Source organism: Dromaius novaehollandiae, chromosome 1 (genome assembly GCF_036370855.1).
Source record: "Dromaius novaehollandiae isolate bDroNov1 chromosome 1, bDroNov1.hap1, whole genome shotgun sequence".
Lineage (NCBI taxonomy): Eukaryota > Metazoa > Chordata > Aves > Casuariiformes > Dromaiidae > Dromaius > Dromaius novaehollandiae.
The window spans coordinates 85,195,690-85,213,527 of record NC_088098.1 but is presented as its reverse complement, the minus strand read 5'-3'; the positions used below and the strand labels follow the sequence as shown (position 1 = coordinate 85,213,527).

The 17,838-nt window shown below is 40.1% G+C and overlaps 2 protein-coding genes and 1 long non-coding RNA gene across 7 annotated transcripts in view; 2 read left to right on the top strand and 1 right to left on the bottom strand.

The window, feature by feature from the left end:
* The window catches only part of FKBP4 (FKBP prolyl isomerase 4), an 18,624-nt gene extending 2,817 nt beyond the window's left edge, over positions 1 to 15,807 (top strand). Inside the window, exons 2-10 of one of the 2 annotated variants that reach the window (XM_026112621.2) lie at positions 1,283 to 1,427; positions 2,709 to 2,851; positions 8,417 to 8,537; positions 9,088 to 9,244; positions 9,623 to 9,713; positions 10,059 to 10,142; positions 10,679 to 10,864; positions 11,352 to 11,591; positions 15,061 to 15,807. In XM_026112621.2, coding sequence (XP_025968406.2) covers positions 1,283 to 1,427; positions 2,709 to 2,851; positions 8,417 to 8,537; positions 9,088 to 9,244; positions 9,623 to 9,713; positions 10,059 to 10,142; positions 10,679 to 10,864; positions 11,352 to 11,591; positions 15,061 to 15,159 — 1,266 coding nt within the window. In that variant the 3' untranslated portion in view covers positions 15,160 to 15,807. The remainder of the gene's footprint in view (positions 1 to 1,282; positions 1,428 to 2,708; positions 2,852 to 8,416; positions 8,538 to 9,087; positions 9,245 to 9,622; positions 9,714 to 10,058; positions 10,143 to 10,678; positions 10,865 to 11,351; positions 11,592 to 15,060) is intronic. The other variant, XM_064518235.1, reaches the window with a different exon arrangement.
* LOC135329552 (uncharacterized) lies at positions 15,746 to 17,787 on the bottom strand. Its single transcript, XR_010391044.1, has 2 exons — positions 17,654 to 17,787; positions 15,746 to 17,415 (listed from the first exon to the last, which is right to left on the bottom strand). It is a non-coding gene; the product is annotated as an uncharacterized LOC135329552 (long non-coding RNA).
* ITFG2 (integrin alpha FG-GAP repeat containing 2) overlaps positions 17,516 to 17,838 on the top strand; it is a 29,093-nt gene continuing 28,770 nt past the window's right edge. For 2 of the 4 annotated variants that reach the window (XM_064518222.1, XM_026112612.2), the window contains exon 1: positions 17,516 to 17,838. In XM_064518222.1, the coding sequence (XP_064374292.1) occupies positions 17,728 to 17,838 (111 nt within the window). In that variant the 5' untranslated portion in view covers positions 17,516 to 17,727. The other 2 variants (XM_026112611.2, XM_026112610.2) reach the window with 2 other exon arrangements.

Below are 17,838 nucleotides of genomic sequence, written 5' to 3'. Positions count from 1 at the left end.
CTGCTGACAGCTTCTGTTAAGACAGCTTCTGACAGAAGCTGTTCACATTTGCCTCTGTTTCATGCTGAGGGTCCTAGAATTTCACTAACATAGTCGGGAGGGGGGCACAAAATAGGAGATTCTGGCAGTGATTGGTTGCAGGAAGTTGCAATTTGGGAGTGAGGGTCCCAAGGGGGTGCTTCCTTCAGTGCAAACATGTGATCGGTATAAAAGCATGGAGGTATATCTCTATGCTTTTTTTTAGGGGGAGGGGATACACCCACCCTTGTTTCTGTATACTTGCATAAACATCTATCTTTTACCAACATGGTGATGTTTTCCAGGTATGCCTAGAGGTAAACAAATAAGGTCCTCCATTAATTCCCTTTTGCCTAGCTAAAGTAATGCCAAGCTTCGGCTAGGAGCCAGAAGGTTTCAGTCAGTAGTGGAGAAAACTAGAACTTGAACTTTATAAATCCTGTTACTGGCAAGGCCTCGTGTCCATGTTGCATGAGAGAAATGCGCATTTTTTTCTATATTTATATATGTTTTAAATGAATACCAGAGAGGCTGGATAAACTTGCTTTCTTTTCTACAGCGTAGACTTAGTTGATGCTGGTCTTTTTCCTGTAGCACCTTTTGCAAAGAATGTCAAATCCTTGCAGTTTTATATGTAAAACAGGGCTGCTGACAATCCATGTTACGGTTGTGGGGTGTCAAAATTAGTATTACAGTTCCTGAATATTACTCTGTTAGCTGCTAGAACTAACCTGTGTTGGGGTGAAACTGTTACCTTTATTAAACTATAGAGTAACCCTCAAGGATCCCAAATTCCTTGCATGCAGCATCTATTCTAACAAGGAACTGGTCCATTTTCCTTGTTAAAATGCTTTGTGTAGAACATGGGAGATTGGGGTAATGGTACAGTGTTGGTGAGGAAAGTACCATAAGCAAATAAAGCAAAAAACTTGCCTATGGCTTTATCTGCATTTCACAAACATCTAAAATTTGCTGAGGAAGGATAAGTGACATTGCTAACTATAGATGCGGAGATCTCTAAGCTAGTGCCAACTGTGGCTATTCAAGTTCTCATATCACAGCAGAGATATCTTGAGTGTCCATGCATTTGCAACACTATTAAACTGTAAAGTACTTCCAGTTAACCTGCAAATCTCTTTTCAATTGAAGATGATAATGTGTACACCTAAGTAAATGGAATTAATGTCCAGTTGGCAGACTTAGTTTTCACTTAGTGAAACTTACTGTGTCACTTACTGTTTGTTTGGTTTTTTTTTTTGGTCAGGTTATCAAGAGAGAAGGCAGTGGGACAGAGTCCCCAATGATAGGTGATAAAGTGACTGTCCATTATACAGGATGGCTTCTTGATGGCATGAAGTTTGACTCCAGTCTGGACAGGAGAGACAAGTTTTCATTTGACTTGGGGAAAGGTAATGTTTGATGTTGATTAGTCTTGATACTGAGATGAGGATTCCCTGCATGTGTGGCTCCTTTGTATGTTAAAGTTGCTATTTTAACTTGTTCTCAAAATGTAAGGTTTCTTCTCTTAGAATGGCCCAATCAGAACTGCTTTGAGAACTTTCTGAATCAGAAAAAATATATAGCCACTGCATGAGGTTTGTGCAGAATTCAGAGGACCTCAGACAAAGGACTCTAAGGGAAGCAAACTCACCTTCATGGGAATTCACCCTGAAATGTACTGATAAATGTTAGTTAAATAGCCAGCATGTGCATTTTATTGATCATTTTTTGGCAGAAGTCTCATTTAAATATGCTTTATTATGACCAGTTACTGGGACAGAGCGTACTGGGGCAGCTGTCAACTGCAGCTGAAGAATGAGGCAATCTACTCCCTCTTTCCTTGAACTTTCAAGTTAATCGAAATCTGAATATCAAAGTATACCCCTTCATCATCAAAAGCCTTATTTCTAGGATGCAAAAAGCCAAACATCCTTAGTGTGACAAATCTTACTATTCAATTTCCTGATTCCCCCTGGCAAGTGTCGACCTGGTGCTTTTTCTATTTGGGGATGAATTCTGTAGTATACTGAAATGGGGTGATATGAAGGATACCAATTAATACAAGGTTAATACATGGGCTACTTGATGGAGTTGAAAGGAGCAGCAAGTAGGAGAACTTGAATGAGAGAATTTTGTTACTTCTGTTCATTTTTGGCTTTACAAAGAATGTGTCTTCCCCTTTCCTTTCCCCTTCTGTTACAAGTATATGTAACTTTTAGTTACTGCTCATGCTAGTCTTTGCCAAGTGATAAAAGTACAGAGAGAAAAGACTGTTGTTTTGGATTGCTTTCAAAATATGAGCAGGCAATCTCTCACCCTAAGACCTTCTTCTTCAAAAAGTTTATTGTTATTTTCTAGCACTTGAGATTGTGCCAGGCACTTCAGATACGGTCTGTGTTCAAATGACTTCTGTTCTCTATAGACAAGAATGTAGGGGGTGGAAAAGAATCACTATATTCAGAATGAAGAAATTTTAAGAAACTTCACATTTGGATCCCCTGATAGCTTCATAACTTGATTAGGATTTAAAATGCAAACGAGAGTGAGTGCCATCAAATCCTTCAGTACTTTTGCTCTGTCTGGCAGATTCTTAAGTTTTGTGTACGAAAAGTGATGACGCCAAGCTTCACAGCTGATGATGACTTTCCTATGTGCCTAACAATCATGCAGTTGAAATCTGACTTGCATAGGTGAGGTGATCAAAGCATGGGACATTGCCGTGGCAACTATGAAGGTTGGAGAAATCTGTCGGATTACATGTAAGCCAGAATACGCCTATGGCTCTGCTGGGAGCCCCCCAAAGATACCTCCCAATGCTACGCTGATTTTTGAGGTAAGTGGGAGACAGTCACTAAAACTGTACACTTCAAAAACAGTTACAACAAAAGTGTCTTACTGTAGAAAATGTGTGATGTAATATGCTATGCAACACGTAGTTAACCTGTTATTTCATTATTTAGAAAGATTGTAGCTGAACAGTTCCTTTTAATAAAATCAGTACAGAATAATTCTTGTGTCTCAAAATTCAGGATCATCAGTTAATAGCTGGATATGAATGTTAGCCTGTTCTCCCAGGTAGTCAATCTTGTATTTTTGGAGCAAGAGGCTGGAGGAGCAAACAATTAGAACTGTACTGGGTCAGGCCAAAGGTTTGTCCTTCCCCATGTTTTCTGTGACAGCAGCCATTAATAGGTGTGTAAGTTCTAATGAAGTTAAAGTAGTGTGGAGTGACATTGCACGTTGTGGTTGTAAATCTGCTAATGCTAAAATCTGGCAATACAAGTTGGTATTGGACAGCATGATGTCTTGTTTTATGGTAGATCCTACATCACAGAAGGTCTAAGTGTGTTTTTAAACAGGAGTGTTAGGTTTTCAAGAAAAAAAAGAAAATATCCACTAGGGAAGGGGGTGCAAAACACAGATGTACTACTGATATGGAAGGTCTCAGGTTCCCTTATTCTGGAGTTTTAAAAATATTTGAATGTTTCCCTTTCTTAGGTTTAATCTTGCAATTATAAAATGATTCACTATAGGAAAAGGAAGGTTGAACAAAGGTGTAAAAAGGCAGGCTGTTAAATATTTTTCACCAGAGTTGGAGAGCTGTATATATAGTGATTTCACCTAATGCATGAGTAAATACAACTGTCTGCTCATAGGCTTGTTTTTCTTCTGTTTTTATGGGTGCTTTAGAAGCCTGCAGATTCCCTAGGCTTTGTATTTTTAACCGGCTGGCTGAAAACTTGCAGTGGAAGACTCTCAGGCTAAGGTTTTGAAGTAGTCGGGGAAAAAACCACAATTTTTAATTGTTTTCATTTTGTAAGACTCAAAATAACCATACTTATTTTAAACTTTATTTCAACAACAGAAAAAGCAATTAGTGTCCTCAGTCATATTTTTCATATATATGTGCGGGGGCGGGGGGGGGGTGGTGGTTAGCATTTTTCTCATTTATTTCTTGTTTTGTTTTGGGGGGGAGTTTGGTAACACTAACACAATCTTTTATGAGCTGCTCAAGAATAAAGGTAACTACCCTGTGTAAACTGCTAAAACATATAGTATATTTGAACAGCAATGAAAGTATGAAGTCTCTTTTGTATAAGACCAGAATGTTTTAGGAATCCTTGAAATGCTATAAAAACAGTTGTTCAAATTCAGGTTGCATGGTGATTAGCAAAGTCTTTCTGTGGCTCCAGGCTTCATTGATCAATCTTGCTGTCACAAGCTCATTTGAACATACTTGGCCCTGTGACAGATCCAGCAGTCTTGAGTTTGGTGTCTGGGTAACACTAGTTTTACAATTCACATGAAGAGTTTGGCTCCTCAGAGTTGAGCCCTGGGTGTCAGCTTAGCATCTTAGTAAGCATGGAGCTGGTTAGGATAAGTGTTTCTTAAATTCTGTCCTCTACTGGGGAGGCTACTTTTCAGGGAACCATGCCAGGTGCCTTCTCTGCCAAGGGGAGTGGAAATAGCAGTTGTCTCTTGCATATTGCTTCAGTAGAGTAGTTTCTCAGAATGCTGAGACCTGTGTTTGTCTTCTCATAGTTGGAGGATAATACCAAAGCTCTCCTGGAGCATGCCCTGACAAACAGCTTGTACAGTGTTCTGGGAGGATATATTTTTCTCATTTTTGAAATGATTCCGTTTTCCAAAACATGCTTCAAAATTAATTGGTCTCGAGAGGAGGAGGATGGACTTCTAAAGTATGGTTTTTAAGTACTTAACCAGTGGAATGGACTTACACTTTTAAGGTGCTTCCTTTAGGCACATGAGGGAAGGTTCTTGAGTTCTGCTTGATTGCTCTGAGATTGTTTTATCCAAAGACTGAGGAAGGTAGATACAGCTCTTGGAGTAGGGGTTGGAAGCCAGTTTAAATGGAAATGATGAGCATCTATTAAGGGTAAAGTAATCAGTGTTGGATACTTGTACTTTTATTTCATTTTTCCATGAATTTGTGAGTAATAGCATTAGAGATGTATTTCTTGTGGAAGGATTCAAAAAATACTGCCAGAAGGTAGTATCCCAGGCCCCCAAGGGATGAGCACTTGCTTATTTCAGGTATGCAAAATTTAATATTATTTGTGCAGTTAACTGAAGAGTGACTTGTGAACCTCATCTTAAAAACAGAATTTCTTATAAATCTAAAGATAGTCACAGTTCATTTGTATTTGATTGAGCTACACACATGCTGGAATGCACAGTTCTCTGCGCTTTAAACCAAGGTAAGCAATACTAAGTATAACACAGGACCAGATTGAAAGGGGAGATTAAAAACAGCTCTTGTTCTCCTGCTTGCTGTGCTGTCCCTGCATGCTGTCTCAAAGCTCAGACTTTCTACCTTGACTGCCTGGCTGCATAATAAAGCACTCCTAACAGCTTAGTAGCACACAAGATGCTACTTGGTTGTCCTACAACAATAGATGATACCTAAGTTTTGATGAATAGAAGTGCAATTGCAGCAAGGGATTTTTCTTCTGAGTACTGCTGAGAAGTACTGAGTTGATCCGATGCAGCCCTAGATTAAATTGGCCCACTCTATAGCATTATGAGCTAACAGTTCAGTAAACCACCTGTTTAGCTTTGTGGGCTGAAAATTCCAACATGAATTGCCTTTCAGTTGAGGTGAAAAGCCTTCTTTATAGCTAACTTGTGCAAAATGAGAAGTAGCATTAAAATAATTCAGTCTCAGAAGTAATTTGTATAGTCATAGCTCTGATTTATGAATGGGAAGATGCAGAACAAATAATTATTTGGAACAAGTAATTATATAATGTGATATGAGATCTAAATTATATTCATCTATAATTTTCTTATTCATGTAGAATATAAAATTACAACATATGTACGATGTAAACTTATAATGCAGAAGTGCTTATGAGAAACATTACTTCTTGATTTTTTGAGACCAAACTTTTTCCTTCCCCCCCTCATTAACTTCAAACCTGCTGCTTCTTGTCCACTGATTCTAAGCACTTTCCCTGCTAGTGTAAATGTTCTGGTGCTAAGCGATACTTTGGTCAGCAGAAGCTTTTTCTCATCTCCCTCTCCCTGTACTGCATTAACTTTGCATGAATGTGGAAAGAAGGCCGTCCTACATAAATAAGAACTTTGCTTAAGTCAGTATGGAATTTACTGTCTTACCACTTAAAGGACACTTTACCTTTTCAGTTAACTACCTACTGAGCCTATTCAGTCAATGCAGATTTTACATATATAAGCTAAAATAAGTATTAGCACTTGCCTACTAATACCCTGGTTTTGAGGCTGGAAGGGTGTTTCAAAGTCACCTTCTAAAAAGAAGGAACCATTTTCTGTAGGGTATTAGAGCAGGGGAATAGGATGTCAGGATTTTTTTAGTTCTTACTAGGATTTTTTAATGATGCCAGCCTGACCTTTCTGTGTTTTAGTTACCTTTTAGTTTAAACTAGTGTTTCATTCATGACCCTTTACATCCCTATGCCTGTAAAGATGTGGTAGGTAGAAGGGGAAAGGGAGAAAGATAGAAATGAAGTTGTGTGATGGATTTATGCCTTTCCTGATAAAATGCCCTGCAGATGAACCAATAATCAGTGCCAGTTGTGTCCTGAACTGGAAAGACACTTGTATCCAGAAAGTCTCCAAAGTTTTAGATATGAGTGATTTTTGACTAGTAAGACTCAGGCACATGGGATTCCACTTTCTTTAGTTGTTTTTAAATAATAAAAAAGGAAACATAGGAGTAAAAGGAAAGCACAGTTCCTGTGCAGGTGCCATCATCATGTGAAACAGAAAACTGTATGCGAGTTGCCTTACAAAGAAAGCACATTGTCATCAGTGGGCTGTCCTGAGGTGACTTAGCTTGTTTCAGTCTTTTTTTTAAATCTGAATATCATTTGAGTTAGATATCCATCAAAATACGAAGTGGGACTTGTTCTCATGAATATCGAATTCCTTTTGCGTTCTAGGTATCTGTAAGTCCACTGTCATGAACCTCCACAGCAGTAACCTTGAACTTTTTTTTAAACAATGTACTTAGTCTAAACAATGCTGATTATAATGGCTTGATCTCTTGTGCTCTTTTTACCATTGTCTTACTCAAACATACAACAGCAAAACTTTTTTTTTTCTTAATTTCATAGCAGTAACAACAAGTTTCTCTTTTGTGACTGGACCATTTTTCTATCTTGTCCTGTACTCCCATTTCAAACTATGGTTTGCACTAGAGACTTCAAAGAGCATGTGAAGCTTCAGGCCGGATAGTCATCTCTTTTACATTAACATCAGCTCTTACAAATGCCAAACAATTTGTTGCAGCAACAAATAAAGGTGGGCCAGATCTTTTTTTTAATTGTAAAATGCTTTATTTACATTTCTTTGTTAGCAACTAAATTTTAGTCATCTTGGTTTCTTTGTTTTGGAGATGATGTTTTTGTGAAGTGATCCCACAATACACAAAGGTCAGACTAGAGGGGAAAATGCAATAGGCTTAAAATGAGAACAGTAATTGTATTGAGATATGCAAGCAAGAATGGCACAGAAGTCTCGAAACTGTTGTCCTCTAGCATAAGAATAGGAGGTTGAAGAAATGAGTTGGGAAGAGCTGAAATCTGAGCAGAAATGATGTTTTTGAATTTGCTTTAATATTGCAGGACAAGCATTAAAAAATCAGTTTGGGCTCAATTCTGAGCCCTTTGAAGTCGATTTGAGTTTGACTGCAGATGGGAGGGTATGATGAAGCATTAAGGGAAGGATCTCATTTGTATTTATTTTTCCTCCTCCTTTTTTCCTTACATTACTTAAACTTTTTTTTTGCCTCTTGGATACCATCACACTACTGATTCTGCTCATAGTACACTCTAGCATGACAGTGTGTGAAGGCTGATGATCAGTGCATTAGCACTTCAGATTGGCAGGTGTGAGCAAATCCTTTCTGGCTTTCTGGGATATTTTTCATATGTTCGAAGGGCATTTTCCTGGGGAGGGGTTAGAATCCTACTTCTGCATGCAGAGATGAGCAAAAATGCTATTTAAAGCAGATTGTAGGAGAAAGATGGACAGTTTTCTCCATAGTAGTCTTTAAGCATTGTGGGTCATTTAAGCTTTATTCAGAGGCTAGGCTCACACAGTCCTTTCCATTAAAGATCTCTAATTTATCATTTTCAGGGCTTTGTTCTCCAGTATCCTCTGTGTCTAAAGGTCTGACTATAATCTAAGACGTTTCATCTTGTTTCCATCTAGTGTTGACTTAACACAGTAGCTGCATAGCTTTAGCTATCTAATATCTTACAGAACCTTTGATCATCATGCCTAAGATCGTACCTACCTAAACAGTTATAGTTTCAAAGATCTCTGGAGAATGAATTCCATGAGTTGCTGAATTGATATGATGGAAATAAATATAAGTGTGTTCTTTCCTCCACAGATAGAGCTGTTTGAGTTTAAGGGGGAGGACCTCACTGATGATGAAGATGGTGGCATAATCCGAAGAATACGTAAGAAAGGGGAAGGCTACTCCAAGCCCAATGAGGGTGCGCTTGTAGAGAGTAAGTCAGTTACATGAATAGTAACTGGGCTAACCACGTGGGAGGACAGAACCTTTTTACCACCCACAATTCTTTGCCTTGAGAGAGACGAATACCTGGCTAACTATTCCCTTACTAAGTAACTTAGGAGCCAGTTTAGAGTAGCCTTTCACTCTCTTGTTTCTGGAGAGGTTTAAATTTTCCAGCAGGGATTGAACTTGTGCTCTCCAGAGATTCTGAATCTGCTCAGGTGCTCACCTGACCAAAAAAGCTAGATGAGTCTAATAACGTATTTTCATTTTCTGAGAAACGAAGGCAAATAGTTCTGGCATTTGTTGTTGGAGTAAAAAGAAAACTTAGATGGGAAAAAAAAAGGGGGGGGGGGGTTACTGGCTTTAGCAGCAGAGGCTGTATGTGCTTCCAGTTGCTAATACTTGCTTAGGTAGCTACTTTCAAGGAAAGACTATTTAGATGGAGAATTTATTATTCCCTGTATTGCCTGTACTACCTGCTGCTCACCACACAGATATCTTCTGATTTGTCTCCGGCTTGTTTTGTTTTTTGTTACCAGTCCAGTTTGAAGGCCGATATGGAGATCGCATATTTGACAGGCGGGAGTTACGGTTTGAGATTGGAGAAGGTGACAATTATGATCTTCCTCATGGTCTGGAGAAGGCAATTCAGAAAATGGAGAAATTGGAGGAATCTGTGTTCTATCTCAAACCCAAGTGAGCTATTTCTGATCTTTTTGATATTTGAAGAGTGTATACTAGGCATCTGGCAAGAATGAAGAAGTGTTCTGTAAAGCCTTTCAGCTTAATCTAATACCATATTAAAGATTTGGTCAGGCCCAAAAGTTTGATGTACAGGAAGTCTGAAGCTCAGACTACTTAGCTGCTAGATTGAGAAGCAAAAAAAAAAGACCTCAGTCTTTATAGTGTTAATACTAGTGAATATTAAAACAAATACTGTTTTTCTATTTTTGTAACGTTGTAATAATGCTGTGTAGACATCCCAGACTTGCATGTTTTCTTTGCCTCTAGCTTCTGATGTACAAGCATGGCTGTCTGGACAGCTTTAGAGCAGTTTTTTCCTCTATCTTACAGCTATGGTTTTGGAAGTGCTGGGAAGGAGAAATTTCAGATCCCTCCAGATGCAGAGCTACAGTATGAAGTGAAGCTCAAAAGCTTTGAAAAGGTGGGAATGAAGTATCAAACAGATTGGGAGGTAGGGGAAGAGGCGTTGATGGAACTTTAATAAGAAAGATGAATTTTTGAACTCTGATCTGAAGTACGGAAGCTGCTGTTGTGGTGACAACACACAGAGTACTTGGCTGAAATTGCCCTTGTTCTTACTGGATCCCTGTCTGTTGTGATCAGTGTCTCTTCTGCTCTAGCCCAGTTTCCATCTTTTTCAGTAGCAGTTCACAACTCTTCCTTTGCCAAACCTATCTCTACCATACCTGTTAGTGAGAAACAGCATAGCCACGTGGATTTCCCCCCAAAGTTGCATCCTTGACTTGAACTCTTTGTTTTTGTTTAGGCTAAAGAATCTTGGGAAATGAACACAGAAGAAAAGCTGGAACAAAGCTGCATTGTGAAGGAGAGAGGCACTCAGTACTTCAAGGTAAATTACAGTAATGATGATCTTGTCATTTCAGAGTGCTGTTCATGGTATCCTCAGATAGCCTGTGTTGCACTATCCAAGTACTAGCTGCTCTACAGTTAGCTTTTTTTCCCCTCCTTCCCTCAAAGCTGTATGCTGTACCTAGAGGTAGCTTTGGGGTGTACATTGAGTATTGGCAAGGTTACAGTATTTGAAGTTGCTGCTATGAGATAGTGCTGTGAATGAGAAACATTAATTTAGGGTACAGATGTGTGGAGAAGCTGTCTTTTAAAAGATTTGACCAGCTCATGACAGGCTTTCTCTGGGAGACTCCCGTGACCTTCCTGGTGCAGTGGTAGTCCTGATGTTTTGAGAATGCCTCTTTTCCCTTTGTATTTCAAGTTGAATGTAAGGTGGGATCTCAGAGCAAAGTATCAGTGCTGGCCTGTACTGCTGGCCTTTCTCTGAGGTATTGCTCAAGGTAAGCAGAAGTGGCAAGAGGCAGATAAAGGTTACTGTCATGAGCTGTGTGGATACTTAAACTGTTGTGTTTACAGGAGGGGAAATACAAACGAGCAACATTACAGTATAAGAAGATTGTGTCATGGCTGGAGCATGAATCAGGACTTTCTGATGAGGATGATACAAAAGCTAAGAGCCTGAGGCTTGCTGCCCACCTTAATCTAGCTATGTGCCATCTCAAGCTGAAGGAATACTCCCAGGCTTTGGAGAGCTGCAACAAGGTAGTAAGAGTTTTTTGTATTCTTAAACTCTGTCAGTCTGCTTGTGCAGCTTATCCCTCACTTTAGCAATTTAAGGGAGACCAGACCTCATGCTGTTCAGCCTGTCTTACCAGCTGGTACTTTGGTAGTCACAAATACACAATGTACATATATTTTACAATATATTTTCATCATTATTCTTGGAGTATCTTTTAATAACTTGCTGCTACATTAACTGAGAACATTTAAGCATTTAGAAAGTAGAAATGGGGAGACAAGGCAAAGATAGTGGTGTTGGCAAAGACCAAAGAGCTGGTAATAGACCGTGATTAAACATCCGATTTCCTGGTTCTCTGTCTAAAGTCCTACTGTATTCAACCCTCTCTATTAGTAAGCCCCGAATTCCAGGGGAGACGTACTTCAGAATTAAAGTCCTGTTTCTGGGAGTCTCTGGTGATCTGGCTGGATTTTATTTAAAAAAAAAATCCTGCAATAATTGTTTATGCAGGCACTTGAACTGGATAGCAGCAATGAAAAAGGCCTCTTCCGACGTGGAGAAGCCCACCTGGCTGTTAATGACTTTGAATTAGCCCGGGATGATTTCCAGAAAGTGACACAACTTTACCCAAGTAACAAAGCTGCCAAAGTGCAACTAATAACTTGTCAGCAAAAAATACGGGAGCAGCATGAGAAAGAGAAAAAGATGTATGCCAACATGTTCCAAAGGCTTGCAGACAAAGACTTCAAGGTAAGTGACACTACTCCAGAAAACTGCAAGGCTTGATGTCAAGTGTTAGGCAAGGAACTGTGAGGTTTTCAGTGTATTCAGCTTACTTTTTAGTACAGATAAATAGCACAATGGGAGAGCACTAAGTAGCTGCCTCTGAAAAATGGGAGTAGCCAGTGCTCTCCTGATTTTTCAGGCCATCTTGTTTGAACAAGACAACTAGCAGTACCTAGCACTGCATTGCACAGGATGCTTTCACTTCATTTCAGCTAATCTTTTAGCAAAGCACAGTTAATATCCGTGAGCAATTGAAGTGATGAGATGCAAACATGATGATGTTCAAGAACTGAAAGAAGCACCTTTTCTCCTTAAACTGATTGTTCTGATGTCTGTTCTGGTGTCTGTGGTCTATCTGCTGCAACTTTATGCCTCTCATACTGATGGTCCCAAGCAAAACCTTGAGAATTGTCTTGCTTCTCATGGAGACAAATATAAGAGGGAGAGCATCAACCACATTAGTATCACAGATCCATTTTGAAGTGACAGTCTTGAGCTATTTCTTTGGGCTATCAGAAGATTTTTTTTTTTTTTTTTTTTTATTCCACTGTATGGATGGCTTTCCTACTAAGTTTCCACTGAAATCTTAGTAAATATTAGTTCAGTTAACTTGTAATCAAGTACTGCTATTATTATAATTGAATGTTTCTTGGTAGCTGATATATCCTGTGTTGCCTGTGAGAATCTCTTATCCCCAAAAAAGTTCATCTCCTTTCTTTAAATCTGATGGCCCCAGACTGAGTAAATCTGTAACTTCCAAGAGAAATCTGGTATCTACATTTTACTCAATTTTCTCAGTAACATTGAGCAGTGTAGAAGATTGCCTGTCACAAGGTTATTTCCACAGATCTTTACCCCTGCCTTGCCAGTACATGCATAGAGAATATTTAAAAACAAACAAACAAAAAAAAAAACCACCACTAGATTCAGGTATTGGTATGTCAATTTCCTGTCACTTAGCCTGTGCTTTGCTGTGCCAGTAAGTCTGTCCTGGAGCCCTCTGTCCTCAGATGGATGAGACTACTCTGACAGAATTCAGCCATCTCAGATTGCATCAATTGACTGTGGGTTACGTGAAATGTTTCACAAACCTCTTTTCCTCTTCCCCCCCTTTCCCATCCTTCAAAATGGGATGTATCTGAAATTAATTTTTAGCCCAGAGACAATGGGAGTTGTATCCCATTCTTCATCTATTTACTCTGTTAAAATAGTCATATACTAGGTATGGGGTAATTGCCCATAGCTGGGTGATTTGGTGGGCTGAGGGTTCTAATTTGGAGTCTTTTGTTTTTAAAGAATAGCAGTGGTTCTGTGGATCTGGTTCTCCTTCTCACAGAGGAGTGTAAACAAAACCATAAAGGCAGACACTCCCCACCAGTTCTGCAAGGAAAGTGGCATTATCCATGAGTAGTTAGGTATCTGGTTAAAGCAGCCTAAGATCCACAGCAGTCCCCACTTACTGAAGGCTTTAATAAAATTATCTCAGGAAGATCATTTTAATTTGGTTATTGTATTTTTATTTCACTGTTAGGGATCTTCACTTGTGAATTTGCAGTTCTTAATCACCAACCATTAGGTGCTGCCATTCATGTTTCTTTCACGTAGTAAAACTGCTGGGAATCTGGCTTCCCCCACAGTATGGAACACTGCAAGATCCTTCACTCAGAGGCAGCTTTCACTCAAAGAGGCAGAGTTGATTGCTGAAACAAGTTATACCCACTATACTTAAAAGTACAGAAGGGTTGTCTTCATGTTTTTTAAAATGTACACCTCAGCCCCTAAAAAAACAGTTGGCAGAGTCCTGTTCTCTGCAAAAGGCAGGCCCATAGGCATTGCATACTGTTGGAGATACTGTGAAGACAGCAATCCTTGTTCCAATTTTCCCATGTACTTTGGGGTCGCAGAAGTTTGGTTCATTCTTCTCAGTAGTCAGATGATCTTGAGGATCTGCATATGGTTACACTGTTTTGGGGGAGCTATTTCAAATTCGTGGTTTGATATGAAGATGGCGTATGGAACTGTAACCAAAGGACACTTATTCCCCAGGTCTGTGTTGTTTTTTTCTTGGGGGGGTGGGGGGAAGTTTATCTTACTACCTTACTCTAGCTGCAGCAGTTTTTCTTCTTGTCTGGTGAGAAAAGTTCAACAGATTTGGACAAGAGGGTTTGTTTAGCAAATGTCTTCTGATTCCTAAGAAAGCAATTTGGATTATGGTTCTGAAATTCCTGAAATCTGCAGATCTTATAGTCTACTGGAGTTCAAGACAGCCACTCTCGCATCAGTAATCCTTTCCCTGAATTCAGATATTCACGTACATGGAGTATGAATTTTTAAAGGTTAAGGTGTTTATTATGCTACCTTAAGCCCAAGATTCCTAGCTAATATATTTGCTGTGGAGAGGAGACTTTGCTGTTCTGCTTCACAAAATGCTTCTAAAGATGAAAGAAAAATCAGTTTGACCTTTTGATTCCTGGATGTTCTTTGGCTGTAGTTTCATGTTGCAGGCAACTGATGTAATAATTCAGTTTAATGATTCTGCTCCTCTCTCAATCCCATGTTGCCCTTCCCCCCTCCCCCCCCCCCCCCCCCAACAGTGCACACTCATCTCCTTGCTTGCTCTGGTGTGGTGCTTATCTAACCTCATTGTAAGACAGACAGTTCAGGGTGCTGACAGGTAGAGTAGCAATTTCCTTGCAGTACCTTTGAGACATGAGCAGTACAAGACACTCCCCCCCCTCCCCCCCCTTACTGTGTTTTAAAATTATTAAAAGGTCAGGATGCATAAAAAGTAGGGAATGTCCTACTGTAGAACAGGGATGGTATTCTCAGCCCATGGCTCTCTGCCTTCCACTCCCTTGTAACAGCTGAAATCCCATCTTCAAGGAGAAGCTCATCTTCAAGCAAGGAGAGTTTTTAGAACAGCTGCCTTGTCAGAGATGAGAGGAGTTCTTGATGGGTTTTCTTTGGTTGTGAAGAAGCACCTTGCCAAGCGCAGGTGTGCTGTGAAGGTGTTTCCCTCTTAAGGGAGGGGAGAAGGGGAAAAATAGCTGTATTAAAGTTGAAGCAGGACAAAAACAGTTCTGTGCAGAGATGTTCTAAATGAATTTCAGTTTGTGGAACAACACATTAACAAATCATTGTGGCAAATATACATGCCAGAAGCATGTGCAAGCAATATTAAGAATTATAACCACCTAATATCAATATCACTGCTCAGCCCTTCTTATAAAGTGCTCCTGGTTTCTTAGATGCATAAAAAAATGCAAAGAAATTTTTGGTTTCTCTTGGCTAAGGCTCTTAATATCTTAATTTAGTCTTTTTGGGAGACTAGGTAGCCTAATGGCTACCAGGCACCATATAAGATTTGTGGTATTGTTTGCAAATTTTAACAACTTTGTATAACAAAGGAGTATTTCTTTGTCTCTCTGTTTAGTCAGCTGATACTCTTCAAACCAGCCACGCTGAAGATGCAGAAATGAAAAATGACCAGAATGGAGTTGAAGATAAGCCGGAAGTTGACACAGAAGCTTAAATGCAAACCCTATTCCATTAGTTTTGTAAACAAAAATTTCCAGTGAATTAGACCTTTATTTTTCTACCTGATTGGACAGTGGCTTCAGGGGAGCAGAGGCTGAGGCCACCGTGCCACAGTCAGTTACAGCTTTACATGTCTGTGGAAGAAGCTCAGTGGCAGCACAAATCTGGTTTAATCCTAAGGACTTTTATTTATTCATTCAACCTCTGTTATTATTGGGTTCTGTCTGGATTTATTATGCTTGCTTTCTTTGCAGTTTGTCATTGGTGTTTGTCTCTTTCTGGTTCCAATTCACACTAATCCCAGGTTCTGCTTTCTAAATTTATTTCCTTAGGGTTTTTTGTTTTGGGGATTCTCTTTTAAGTAATCGAGCTTTTCCAAGAGTCCTCACATGAGACTTAAGAACAAATCACTGCTCCCAGTTCTTCTGGCTTGGCCTTGCCCCTTTCCCTTCTGTTAAGTAGGGAGTACCTTCCATTAAGTGTTGTAACCCTCCTTGTATGCCCCCTCTTCACACATTGCTGAAGGTGAAGACTGTGAAGTCACAGCTTGAGTAATGAAGCTCCAATTAAACTCAAGAAAACAACTTACAGTGTGTTTTTATTGGAATATGCACAGAATTAAAAGCAAACTGTTCTCTAGTCATTCAGTGTTTTCTCATCCATGTAGCTGTACAGTAGCCACAGTATCTGTTTTCTGTTGTTCATTCACTGCTGTAGCAAACTTCCACAGTCACCTATACTGTATTTACCCATTTATTTGCAAAAGGAAAGTGGGATGATGGAAAGTGTAAGGGGAAAAAGAAGTCTGTAATCTCTGCATAGAACTTACTTTCTATTTATATTGCTACCCTCTTCTTCCAAGTTACAAAACAGGACCATAAAAACACCATTAATTCAGAACAGAATTCAGACAGAAAGTAACTGTCTTTAGAGAAAAGAAGAAAGTAACTGTCTTTAGAGAAAAGAAGAAAGTAACTGTCTTTAGAGAAAAGAAGAAAGTAACTGTCTTTAGAGAAAAGAAGAAAGTAACTGTCTTTAGAGAAAAGAAGAAAGTAACTGTCTTTAGAGAAAAGAAGAAAGTAACTGTCTTTAGAGAAAAGAAGAAAGTAACTGTCTTTAGAGAAAAGAAGAAAGTAACTGTCTTTAGAGAAAAGAAGAAAGTAACTGTCTTTAGAGAAAAGAAGAAAGTTAAAATTATGACAAATATTTACAACTCCCAATGGACTATGAACTTTTAAGTGATTCTAATGCTAAAAGCCAGTTCAGTGATCCCCATCTTGCAGGAGATTCCTGCATTGATATTCCTGCTTTGTCCCAAAGTACTTTATTCCATGCCTTGGGGGGGGGGGGGGGGGGGGAAGGACTCATATTTTGTTGCTCTGTTTATCCTGTTATCTAGTCAAACCTTAGTTTCCATTCTACTCTAGAGGTGGGGATTTTTGATTTTTTTTTCCTACTCTGCAGGATTATAGAAAGCTAGGACAGATAGATTATCTGTCCATTTCAGATACAAAAGTGGATTTTGTATTCTTGTATGAAAACAGCTACTTCTAAAGGGGAGTGTTATACTAACCTGTTCAATAAGATGTGAAGAAAATAATCTATCACTTTGAACTATAGCAGGGGAATCTGGGGATGCCAGGTTTGCACAGTCATATACTGCTGTTGTAAAGCTTGGGGAGAAAGTTCCATGTGAATTTATATGCTTCTAAGGATTTTTGGAAACATTTTTCCAATTTGGCAAAAAAAAAGGATAATACGCTTTCCAAGACCCGTGCTTCTGTATCAAACTAGGTAACACTGCCATAAGCACTTTGTTTTTCTGTTGTGCCACTGACCACTTTGGTTATGCAACCTGTGAAGAGGCAACTCATCAGTGTATGCCTTAGTCATTCACATTTGACAGAGGGAAACAGTTATTAAATGATTTGCCTGAAGCTACATGGGAAGTCAAGGTAGACAGCTGTGCACTTAACAGCCCTGACTGCTGCTCTGATACTTGACAGAGATCAGCCATGTCAGTATTAAAAAGATGCATTTTTAAACAAATCCGTAGATTCAAATCAAGAGCATGAACCTGGACTGGCCCTTCCTTCTCCCCAGCCTTCCTGGTTGCCCCACGGCTTTCCAGAGCCAGGCTGGGCCATGCCGCGGTTCTGAGGCGTTAGCGTCATCTGCTGCAGGCACTCAGAAGTCATGAGACAACCCCGCCTCCTCCTCTGCGCTAGCCTCCGAGTGGCGCTATACCCGTCTGTAAGGAATAAAAAGATCTTTTAAAATGCAGGCAGGCAGGGGCTCCCTGCCTCCTGAAACTCCGCCCCCGCGCGCCAGGCCCGGCTAGCAGCAGCGCGGGGCCGGTGCGCACGCGCGGCTCCCTGCCACCGCCCAGAGCCTGGCACGGCGCTCGCCGCTGGCGCTGTCACGTAGTTCTGGCGCGTGCGCGCTCTCCCGAACACACACACGCTCGCCTCCATTCTGTTTGGACCTACACGGCCGCCTTAGCGTCTCCACTGTCGTAGCGCGGACAGTGTGCCTTGCCGCGAGCTAGAGGAGGTCCGCCTCTATGGTCGGTGGTGGGATGCGGTCCGTCAGCTACGTAGAATGCGTGGCGCTCGAGTTCAACGGGAGCCTCTTCCCGCACGCCATATGCCTGGGAGACGCGGACAACGACACG